This window comes from Cinclus cinclus, chromosome 24 (genome assembly GCF_963662255.1).
Source record: "Cinclus cinclus chromosome 24, bCinCin1.1, whole genome shotgun sequence".
NCBI lineage: Eukaryota > Metazoa > Chordata > Aves > Passeriformes > Cinclidae > Cinclus > Cinclus cinclus.
In genome coordinates this window covers 390,951-403,242 of record NC_085069.1, presented here as the reverse complement: position 1 = coordinate 403,242, position 12,292 = coordinate 390,951, and the positions used below count along the sequence as shown (strand labels likewise).

At 49.5% G+C, this 12,292-nt stretch overlaps 1 protein-coding gene across 1 annotated transcript in view; it reads right to left on the bottom strand.

Moving 5' to 3' along the window:
- The window catches only part of LOC134053040 (acid-sensing ion channel 2), a 391,047-nt gene extending 387,351 nt beyond the window's left edge, over positions 1–3,696 (bottom strand). Inside the window, exon 1 of the mRNA XM_062507831.1 lies at positions 3,118–3,696. Coding sequence (XP_062363815.1) covers positions 3,118–3,681 — 564 coding nt within the window. The 5' untranslated portion in view covers positions 3,682–3,696. The remainder of the gene's footprint in view (positions 1–3,117) is intronic.
- Positions 3,697–12,292: the final 8,596 nt, after the last annotated feature.

Here is a 12,292-nt window from a genome sequence, read left to right as displayed (position 1 = left end):
TTCCTTGGCTGCTGCCATCAGGCTTTCCTCCTCCAAATACTCCAAGGGAATGGCTTTGCTAAAGCACATTCTGCCAATTTTCTCTTCTTCACTTGCTTTGCCTATAGCAGAGCTCTGCATTATCTTCTCTGCTGTTCTGTGCATGGCAATGCCAGTGCAGGATCAGCACATCCTGCTAAGATCTGGCTGTTCTCTCTGGGGTATTTCTGAAGAAAAGCTGTGGGGACTCACTCCAGCGAGCAGACCTTAATATGGGAAATGTTATTTGAGAAGTATTAGGGGGAAGAAGGAGCAGGAAGTGTACGGAAAACACAGCTCAAATCCCATTATTAAAGCAGTATCAGAGGATTTAAACAGGGCAGTGGAGGAGGAAGGAGGGTAAAGACAAGTGTTTTCAAAGTGCCAAGATGCTGCCATTCCAGCTCCAGCTCTCCGTGCAGCAACAGCACTGTGGGCTTTATTCAGGGACACCATGCACACAAAACCCCCCATGCACCAGAAGGCAGAGCTGACCAGAAGCAGAAAAGCACTGACTCCTCCAGCAGCACCTTACTGCAGAGCTCCTGTTTGGTGCAGCCCTCTGCTGCAAAGTTCCTGCCTTCTCTGCTCCCAGCTGCCAGAATTTGGGGAGTGTGTATAAAAACCTCGTAGTTCTTCACTCTGCTGACGTATTGCAGAAGTGCCCTGGGATTTACACCCTGTTTACTTTCAGGAAACAAATCAGGCTTCAGTGATGACTCTTCCCCAGTGGGTGCTTCAGCAGGATGGATGTGCTGTCACTGAGCCCGTGTGCAATTGCAACAGGTTGGTGGTGATTAAATGCAAAATTCATCCAGGACATGAGGTTCTGATTCAGCCTGGAGGCCGCTCATAGACCTTTACAGCATTCTCCCTGTGGAAATACCTACTCATCCTTCAAACAGATACTTTTTCCTTCCTTTTGTCTCTGAGAGGTAAAATCTGGAAGGAAAACAGAGTTGTTGTGTCCCTGTTGAGCACTGCTTCCAGGATTTCCATAACCTGGGGGATTACCTGGAGTCAGTGAGACTGAAGTCCTCTCCAAGAGACAGTATTGTCTTCTGGCCCAGGTATGAGCTGCTTTGCAGAATGGGCGGAAGTATTGCACTCAATTTGTCACCTTGACAAGGACAAGTGCTGTCAGTCCATAATATCCTGTCTCTTTCTAGCTTGTCTTGATCTGTTTTAGCAGAGCATTTATTTGGCAGACAGGGAATGTTTGTCTTTCTGGAAACTACAGTATCCCCCATGGAAAAAGAAATTTAAAAAATTATTGTTTCAGAAGCAATTATCTCAAAAACTTAATAGTTTTTTTTGACCCCTGCTGCATCCCAAGGGGGCTGCCAAGAGCTCCTGTCTTCCCTGAGAACAGGATCTGCTTTTCAAAGTCCTTTTTTTAAGCCCTGCAGATGCTTTAAAAGTGCTGGTTGCTCCCTGGCTTTGAGGTTTTTGTTTTTGGTTGTTTCTTATTTCATTCTTGGCAAGTCCACAGGCAGAATACCTCCAGCTCCCCACACTTTGCTGCAGTCGAGGGAGATCTGTCCATCCTCCTGGGATCTGACCTCATTCCCCAACTCTTCTGTCTCCTGGACTTTTGCATTTGTTTCTCCTTTTTTATCCCATTATCCAGACTTGCTCACACATGGCTTTTCTTTACCAAGCTCCTCTCCTTGGAACTTGGTTGATGCCTTCCGCAACCTGGATGGCCCAACCCCTGCTCAGACCTGCCCAGGGAGCAGAAACAAGGGAATGGTTTACCTAGATATGCAGTTTGAAATAGGCACAGAATCAGAGTTATGCACAGGCAATAACTGAGGCATAAAATTCTATGTTCCTGCTGAGAGGCATAAAGAGAGCACAGTCCAGAGGATGGCAATGACTTTGGAGCTGGAGTTAGTTGGACTCATTTGCTCAGAGATCCAAAGCAACACAGACAGATAATATTCCCTTCTCCCAAAACCAGACAAAGATTCTGCTGATGAACCAGGTGATCATAAACCCTGCCCAGGACCTGCTCACCACAGGATATACTGTAATTAGCAGAACAAGCAGGAGCACTCCCAAGAAACAACCACCTGAAACCTATAACATTCCTGACTCCAGGATCTCAGAGCCAAGGCACTGCCCAGCATGACCTGAGAGCACAATGGGACTTAGCCCAGATCCCAGCACCCCCCAGCTCGGCCAGGATGGGGCTCAGCCCCTTCTGCAGCCCCCTGCCCAGTCCCCTCACCTTCCCCAGCAGCACAGAGGGGCATCACTTCATCCAGACAACCTCCTAGTAATTTTTATTTTACACTGACACATCTACCACCACAGCACCCAGGTCAGCCTGCATTGCCATCACGGTGCCAGCCAGAAGCTGGAAACTCAGCAGCAGCTGCTTCCCTCAGGATTCTCAAGTACCCTGCTCATTCCATCTTCCCCCATCTCAGAGCAGACTGGGAGCAGAGCTCAGCCTCTCAGTTGTTTTTCCTCTCCTTCTCTTTCCCCTCCTTTCATCTAACACAGCACAGGAAAGACACAGCACCAGGCAGGTACCCAGCTGCTACCCAGACTTCACAGCAAACAAGGATTTATGAGGCATGAACACCAGGAACAAGAGGAAAAAATTCCCCTTCCACAGTTCCAGCAAAGCTGCAAACACCTGGAGAAATACAACTGGACACTGCTCAGACCAGCCCCAAGAACCTGCCCTTCTTGCTGGCTCTGTCCAGATCTCTGCTTCCTTCAGCTGGCTGACATCACTAGTCATGGCAAGAGACCCTCAGGCCCCCTGTGATGCTCAGCAGCACCCAACTGACCCCAAGCAGTCGCTGGGAGCCATGGGCCTTATGCAGGATGGAGGCTGGAACCGCTACAAGCTCCTTGCAGGTCTGGCCCCACAAAATCCCCATTAGGACTCCAACAAACAAACTTCAGCTCAACAGGCTTCCTCCTGCTCCTCTGCCATGCCAGAGCCTAGCAGCCACAGCCTCATCACACTGGACCCACACAGCTACACAGCTTGGCCAGTGACCTCCAGGGCTGTCCTGGTCCTGCAATACCATGGTCCACATGCCCAGAGAAGAGAAAAGCAGAGTGCCTGCTCATACTCACAGTTTTGAAGTCCTTGTGGTTACACTCCTGGCCTCTGAACTTGCAGTATAGCATCATATCCTTTAGGTCATGGCCAACCCGTGCCAGGAACTCCTGCATGCTGAAAACTTTGGGTTTATACTGCTTAAAGTTGGCCTTTTCTTGGAGGATAGCTAAGACAGCGGGGTCAGCCAAGTGAGGGTTGGGGATCTGCAGGTTGACATCCAGCAGAGCCAGGAGCTCCCCAGCATGGTATAGGTCATTGGTGGTGAGCCGGGAGAAGCGGAACTCATTGAGGTTACAGATAGTGACGGCAGGAAACACCAGGCTGTTCGCCACCACCTCGTCCACTTTGGTCACATGCTGGTAGGAGAAGTAAAAAGCCACCCTGTCCGAGCTCTCCACCAGGAGAAGACCCAGCGAGCCCACAAAGGCCAAGGTCCAGAGCAGGCGCCGGATGGTCACTGGCCCATAGACAAAGACATGACGGATCCCATGGAGCGTGGTGGTGTTGGCAAAAATCTGGATGCTGGAAGGCTGCAAGCTGCCCATGCTGCCCTCGCTGGTGCTGTCCTTCAGATCCATAGTTCATTTAAATCCTGGTCCTGCTTTATGGGTCAGTCTGAAGCCAGAACTGGGATCTGGATCTCTCCCCTCTCCTCCCCAAAGTAATTAAGCCCTTTTAGGGGCAGGCAAGGGAAGCAGAGTGAGACCAGCTGCTGTGCATTTATCCCACGAGCTCAGCAGTAGCTTCGTCGGGGTAAATATTTATATAAAATCCATTCAAACTCTCGCTCTTGATTTCCTCGGTGCGATAAGGAGGGCTGGTTTTATTTAGGGAGACACCAAGGTGATGTGGAAGAGATGTGGGTGGGCAGCGGAAGCTGAGCCAATGGCAATAAAGTCCTCCCCCTGCACACACACAAACACACACACATACGCGCCGATGGGAGCTGAGATTATGCGAGCGAGCCTAAAAACAAGTGGAGGCAGCTCGCAGGCTGTTAACTAGTGCGGAAAGCCGAGGATGCTGCTTCCCGGATGTCTTCAACCCGACCGGGAGATGCTCCCCGAGCTCCGGGGATGCGACTGAGGATTTAGGCGTCTCTCCTCCTCCCCACATCTCCATTTTGGGCAGAAAACACCACCCTGTGCTGTCGGTGTGATTTGCGAGGGAAAGGTGGGCAGCTAATTTAGCGGGAGGAATAGGAGAACGAAAGGGGGAGGGAGAAAGAAAGACTGAAAAATAAAAGGAAAAGCTGAAAACGAAAGAAAAGGAGGGGATTGCTGCTCAGCTTCATGCACGCACACACGCAGATTACAAAGCAGCAGCGTTAACCCCCTTCTCCTTCACACGGCATCTCCGAGCAAAACCCAGTCAGGGCTAGACTGAGCGAGGAGCTGTAGCATCTCTCATCTCTCCTCTGTCTCAGAGCTTTCCTTCCCTGCTGGACTTTCAGGGAGAAGCGCTGGCAGCCGTGAGTCACACATGGATCCAGAGCCCCGCGGCAGGGCAGGGAGAGGGAGCTGCGACTCGAGCCCCTCAGCTCCAGCCTGGACGTGGCTGTGCCTCGGCGGGGCCGGGGGGGCTGTGCCCAGCAGCTCCCGAGCCCCCCGGCTCAGCTCCCCGAGGCTCGGAAGACTCTGAACCAGCAGGATCTCCAGATGCTGTTTGCCGCTGGAAGGCAGCTGTGACGGATGTTTGGGGAAGGCGCTTCCAGGCGCTCCTGTGCATTCAGCCGGGAGATTGGAAAGGAGGAGGGGGTGGAGGGGAGGAAAAACGGGTTTTCTACCCGGCGAAGATGCTGCAGGAGATGCTGCAGATCCTGTGACGATACCTTGGCACAGGAGAGCATCCGTGCTGCAACTGCAGGAGTGGGAATGAGGGGGATCCATACCAGAGTTGTGAGATGCTGGGTCTTAGCACAGCTGGAGTAACTCACTTCCATATTGGCTCCATGAACAGCAGGGGTTTTGCTTGCTTATTTTCAGATCCAGAATTAAACCTAGGATTTCTGTCTCTGTACAGCACCCAGCCCTACAGCAGGTGAGGCTCCCAGAGCATGGAAGCTCTTTCCCAGAACACGACTTTCCTAGCTGGGATGAGATGGAAGCAGAGGGTTGAAGCACAGGCAGAGCCTGTCATGATCTCAGCCACCTTTAAAGAATGTATGGAATAAAATTAGCCCAGTTTCTGGATTTATAACCCTCAGTGCTGTTACCATGACAACAGACCATTTGCACCATTTGGCCCCTTCACCTTTCAGGTGCTTGACTTCACTGATGGACCCCCAAGACTCTTGTCCTCAGGCCATGAGCCATCCTGTCCTCCCCCTGACAATTTTCACCCAGAGATAAGATAATTTCAGCTTTGCTGTCTCCATTTGGCCTTGGCAGCCAAAGGCAAGCCCAGCCATGGCATCCCCCAACATGGATGTTCCTATGAGAATATCTCTCAATCTGAGCTACCCATACCAATCCTGCTACAACACTGCTTTCTCCATTTTACACCGAGGAATCTGAGGCAGAGAGAGGACAAAGAACTTGGGAGCCCTGAGCTGGATTTCCCAGGAGGACTTTTCAGTACACGAGGTTGCTGCCCTGAAGCTGAGCTCTCCTTTCAGTACTGGAGAAGGCTCCAGTGCTGTATTGTCACGGATGGCTGGGGCGCACATGGAGCAGGAGCTGCCTCCAGAGTCTAGTTTCGTCTTGTACAAATCCACATCAGCCCTGAAATGCAAAATATGGTCCCTCCTCCTGCATCTGTGCCTGTGAGTGAAGCTGGGCTCTCAATACAGTCCATTGGTGGCTAAACAGAGCTGTGTTCCTTCTACATTACACAGAAATTAAGACAAGAAGAGATGTTCAAACCTGCACCTTGTGCACTCTCTTTCCAGGAAAGTGGAAAAGGCAGAGCCCAGAATTAAAGCAGCTGAGGACAGAGTGGCCACAGCACCCTTGCTCCTGGCTCCAGATCTCACTGCCTGTCTCCCCTTGTGCTCACCACCACTGCATGGTCAGAGACAAGACCCTTCCACTCTAAAAAATTCCTGTCTGGAATGGGCTCCCTTTCCTACACATTCCCAGCCCATCTGCAAATAACCCTCCCTTCCCACACCTGCACTGCCCAGTATGTGAATGCTTTCATTTGTTCCCCATGTGCTGCCTGTGCAATCCCCTTTGCTGTAATTCACACCATAAACCATCTGTTTTATTGTTGAACTGTTGAACTGTGCAGGGAGCTTTGGCTGCAGCCTGGAGGGAACAGCCCAGTGCCCAGCAGAGCTGCCTGGCACTGGCTGTGCTCCTGGGGATGGGCAAAAACCAGGGAGACAAATCACAGAATCATGGAATGGCTTGGGTTGGAAGGCATCATCTCATCCCACCCCTGCCATGGTTAGGGATACCTTCACTATCCCAGGATGCTCCAAGCCCTGTCCAACTTGGCCTTGGGCACTTCCAAGGATGGGCCAGCCACAGCGCTGGGCACGGTCACACTCTGGTGAGGGCTGGTGGCTCAGGCTGTGCCCAGGAGCTGCCATCAGCCATGATGTTGTGGGAGCCAAGGAAAGCAGTGGCTGGAGATGTGCTGTGGGGTAACACCAGCAAGGGTTGGGGAATGGGGATGCAAAGGCTGGTAAGGGATGATGGCCTCTCCAGCCACCGCTGTGAACAATCCCCTCTAAGGGGACACGCAGGAGGAGGACAAGGCAGCCTAGCTGGTCCCATAAATCCCCTGAGGTGGCAGAACCCAGCTAAGGACACCTGCACTAGGGAGTGCCCTGGGAATGCAGAGTATCTCTGGCAGGTGGAGGAGCTGCTGTGGGAGCTCACAGCCCACTCTCAGGCCCTGGATGTTCCTCACAGAACGTGCTGCTTCCAATCTGTTTCAGCAGATGAGCCAGGCAGGGCCAGAAGACATATCCCTGAGGGAAAATCCCTTTTTTCACTCCTTTGCAGAGATGAAGGGAGGTGGAGTGGGCCAGGATGGCTGGCAAGAGGGCAGGCCCAGGCTGTGTAGAGCCCTGTCTCCTTTGCACAGCCTGGGCCTGCCCTCTTGTGTCTCCAGCACTTACTGCAGTGCTCGGGATCCCACCCCAAAACACTGGGGAACGGTTCTGTTCGAGGAAGAAAAAGGGATGAAGAAGGGCTCTGACCTGTGTGAGCCCCTCTGCTTCCACAGCCCCACCTGAACCTTCCCAGAAGCACAGCCGAGGTAAAGGTTTTGCAATGAGAAAGGCAGAACTGACCTCACAGACACAGCAGTGGGATGTTTTACACAAAAAATGAGGTGCTTTGTTCCCCCATGTGGCTTAGTACATGGTCCCCACTGCCCTGGGCCAGAGCACTCTCCTTAACCCTGGAAATTGCTGTGTTTTCTGCCAGTTCATTTTTTTTTTAATGTTCCCCTGTGGGAAGAAGAAAAAAAAGAAAAGGAAAGAAAAGAAAAGAAAAGAAAAGAAAAGAAAAGAAAAGAAAAGAAAAGAAAAGAAAAGAAAAGAAAAGAAAAGAAAAGAAAAGAAAAGAAAAGAAAAGAAAAGAAAAGAAAAGAAAAGAAAAGAAAAAAAAAAGAGGAAGGAAGGAAGGAAGGAAGGAAGGAAGGAAGGAAGGAAGGAAGGAAGGAAGGAAGGAAGGAAGGAAGGAAGGAAGGAAGGAAGGAAGGAAGGAAGGAAGGAAGGAAGGAAGGAAGGAAGGAAGGAAGGAAGGAAGGAAGGAAGGAAGGAAGGAAGGAAGGAAAGAATAGGTACTGATGGTTGCAGTCCAGGGAAGAAGTTTGAAGTTGACCCAGCACTGCCAAAGGCCACCACTGACCATGTCTCCAGGTGGCACATTCACATGGCTTTTAAACCCTCCAGGGATGGTGATTCCACCACTGTCCTGGGCAGCTGTGGCAGAGCTGGACAACCCTTTCCACAAAGAAATGTTCTCTAATATCCAATCCAAGCTTTTCAAGGCACAGTTTGAGGCTGCTCCCTCTCCTACTGTTCCTGTTCCCTGAGAGAAATCCCTACACACCCCTGGCTGTCCCCTCCTGTCAGGGACTTGTGCAGAGCCACAAGGTCCCCTCCCAAGTCTCCTTTTCTCCAGGCTGAGCCCCTTTCCCAGCTCCCTCAGCTGCTCCAGATCCTTCCCTAGTCCAGCTACAGATCATTCTGTGGTTGCATTGACCACCAGGGAAAAGTCCCACCAATGTCCCACGGGATTTCAGTTTCACAGGAATGCTGCTTTTGCCATGGGCTTTGAAGGCAGGGAGAACAACAGGCATTTGGAAGGGTCGTCAGGGAGCATTGAGCCAACAACACTGACTCCTGGAAGAAGGACTCTGGTTAAGTTAATCATGATCTGTAACTCTCCCTCCATTTCTCAGGCTTTCCCTAATATTTTTGGATTCTCTTGTCACTTAAATTTTTACTGCCAATGTCTTCAAACACTCACCAGAGCTCACCTCAGCTACTTAAAGGAGTCCACCTTTCTAAACAGGAACATAATGTGAAATATTGTTGTTTCCCCTGAAATTAAATCTGATCACTTCCAAAGTAGTTTTGGCTCAGTTAAACAGCTTTCTAACATACAGAGAAAATTGAAATTTTTATTAGATTTGAGGGCATTTCATACTGTGCTTGGATATATAATGTGGTATCAAATGAAAGCAATGAAGGCAATTGAAAAGAAAAAGAAGTCTTCTTGAAAGAAAACCAAAAACATTCAAATGGCTGCATGAAATGCCTTCTAAAGGAAGATCATAGAATGCCATTTTGGTTTGGGTTGGGAGGTACCTTAAAATCATCCAGTCCCAGCCCTGCCATGGGCAGGGACACCTTCCACTATCCCAGGGTGCTCCAAGCCCTGTCCAACCTGGCCTTGGACACTTCCAGGGATCCAGAAGGAGCCAGTTTCTCTGGGCAACAAAGCTGTCAGAAAGTAAGACAATTAAATGCTCCATTTCTGTGCCCATTTCCCTCCAAAGAAAGGTGATAATGAAAACATATTGGCAGAGAGCTGAACCAGCATTTTCCAGTGGAATTATGATTTTGAGGGGAGGATTTCTCCACCAGCAGCAGAGAGGATGATCCAGGTGCCTTCCTCCTCCCCCTCATCCTGCAGAAACATTAATGCACATTAATACCTGGAGGTGCTGGGCCCCAGCAAGGGTATTTTGGATTTTTAGAGGTGTTTCTCAGCACACAGAGGCTGCTATGCTCCCTCTGACATTCCCAGCTTCTCTGCAATAAGAGATTTAACAGCCCTCTCTCTGGGGCTGTGTCTATCAGGGTTCCAAGCTGCTCCTGTCAGAGGTGACTCATGTGATACTTGCTCAGCTCCAAAGCCAGCTTGGACACCCCAGGGACTTTGGCTCCATCCTCCTGTGCCTGTCCTTCACTACCCACCCTGAGCAAGCCAGAGTGTCTCTTCATCTTAGACAAAAATGAAAGCAAGTGCTGCTTCTACCCTGTGTCTTCAGTTTTAAGATTTGGGGACAAAAAAAATGTACTAAAAATTTTTATTTTCTCTGGTACCTCTCCATTTAAATAGCCCTTGAAATTCTCCTTGTTTTCCATTAAGTTTTACATGGTTTTATTTACAGTTATGGGTGTTAGTTCTGCCTGATACTCTTGTTCCTCAGAAAGTCCATAAGAACACCTTGAATTATTCATGGCTAATTCAAGTTTAGGACCCATTCCAGGCCCTTGTTTCTGGATAATACCTTACATTTGTTCTTGTTGGCATGAAGCAAGCAAAGAAAATTCACCAAAATATTTTTTTTTTGTTCCTTTGCCAAAAAACCTCTTCATTAGCTTTCTTTTCTTTTTAAATTCTCCTTTAATGCCTATGCAACTCTTAACTGAATCACTCCAGAGGAGGCAATTTTCATGGGATTACAATTCTCAGAATGATTAGAGAGAGAATCCCACAAATTAAGAAGTCATCCTTCCATTGCCATGGCAACCCTGATTGTCCCTCCTCAAGTGGCTGAACTGGGAAAACAAGTAAAAAAACCAACAATCTCAAAGCTAATTGCAATCCTGGTGCCAAAGGAGAAGAGCTGGAAGATGGCACAGGACAGAGGTCCTTAGGGGTCCCCGTGGGGGATCTCTCTTTACCAAAGATTTAAACGTGTTGGAGAGGGTCCAAAGGAAGGAGGTGAGGATGAGGAAGGGTCTGGAGAGGCCACACGAGGAGCAGCAGAGGGCACTTGCGATGTTCAGCTGGAGCAGAGGGGGCTGAGGGCAGAGCTCAGTGAGCTCAGGAGGGGCACGGCAGGGGCAGCTCAGATCATTTCTGTCTAAGAATACTTCCCTGTGAGGGTGCTAAGGCCCTGGCAAGGGTTGCCCAGAGCAGCTGTGGCTGCCCCATCCCTGGCAGTGCCCAAGGCCAGGTTGGACACTGGGGCTTGGAGCAGCCCGAGACAGTGGGAGGTGTCACAGCCCATAGCAGGGAGTGGCACTGGATGAGCTTCCAACCCAAACCAGTCTGGGACTCTCTGATAGTATGAAATGCATCATCAGTCCTCTACCTGGTGACTTTGCATGTCTCCTCTCTATAGAAGTGCAGAAAGTTCATTCCAGAAGATGAAGGAAGGTTCTGTTTTCCCATCATGCAGGAAAAAGCCCTCTGCCAAGTCCTCTCTGTAGGTGAGAGCTTTGCTGACCTGGCTGGGGGCAGCTGTGACCAGGCTGCTAGAGAAGGGAGTGATTCAGTGCTATCACTTGGCAGACAGCATTGAAGATCAATTTTCTGAGCAGTGGAAATACATTTTCAGGTCAGTCAGAGCTTCTTGTGGTGAAACTGGTCAGTGATATCTGGGCAGGGGAAGGCTGCCTGGAAAAATGAAATTGAAAGAAACTAAACCTTGTGTATAAACAACAACAACAAAAAAAAAATAAACAAAACCAAAACTTTGATTTTTTTTTTTAGGTTTTGTTTTTTGAGACAGAGAATCAGTTATATCAGCCTAAATATGATAAGAATAATGTCCCAATCCCACCATGTGCTGGGTGTTGGTGGGAGAGTGTTAATTTCCTTCACAGTAAGTTATCTTGTGCTGTGCTTGAGCTTTGTGCTGGAGATAATCTAGGGATGTTTTGCTTTAGCTAGGCAAGGCTGACAGAGTTAGGGCCTTTTCTGCTCCTTCACCCCACCAGGGGGGGAGGCTGGGAAGAAGCTGTGGGAGGCACAGACAGAATCCCACCTAATCCCTGCTGATCCCAGGGATATCCTAGACTATATGAAATCATACTTAGCTGGGAGAAGAAGGAAGAGAGAGAATATTCTGAGTGATGGGTTTTGTCTTCCAAAGTCACTGTGCCAGTGATGAGGCCCTGTTTTCCTGGGATGGCTGAGCACCTGCCTGTGATGGAAAGCAGTTAATGGACTCTTTGGTTTGCCTTGCTTGCACACAGTTTTTGCTTTACTTATTAAAATGTTTACCTCAGCCCAAGTTTTCTCACTTCTACCCTTCTGATTCTCTTTGCCCACCCCATTGGGATGTGTGAGATTGAGTTGCAATGGGGTTAAACCAGGATTACCACCATGTTCCCTGCAGTCTTCCAGACATGCCCCAGCAAGGGGGATGTTTCTGGTTTGGAGTTTTAAGGTGGATGTGGGATTTTGGTGTATGAATCTCCACCCTTTAGAAATCCATGACTGAATTTACAGCTGAATGAGATCTGGGCAGCTGCTGGTCTGAGTTACAGTAGAGCTGCCATTTAGGAAGAGCATTTCCAAGTCTTTTTCCTCCCCTGCCCCGTTGTGGTGATTTACATTGAAACTGGCTGGTTCAGGAAAATCCAAGTGCTTTATTAGGATTGCTGAGAGTGCTTGCACCCTCCCTCAGAGACAGAAGGGGCCAATTCCCTATTTCATTTTGCAAAGGTAGTAGGGATGGCTCTGTAGGAAGCCTGATTTAGAGTTTTAATAACAGCCAGCAAGGAGCAGAGCCCTGTCTTTTCCTTCTCAGTAATTCATGTTTAAAGACAGCACCAAATCAAGTTCTAATGAAAGAACAAAGCAAGCACTGCCTGTTTCCCTGCTGTAGTTCTGTGTCTGGTCATGTTTCTGGCCAGGCAGGATGTGATAGAGGTTTGCTGATAGCCAAAAATGAGCTGGGACTCAAATCCCAGGTGCTGTTCAGAGTGGTGAGGGACCAGCTCTCCAGGGCAGGTGGTGAACTTCTGAAGCAAATTCTCAACCAGCG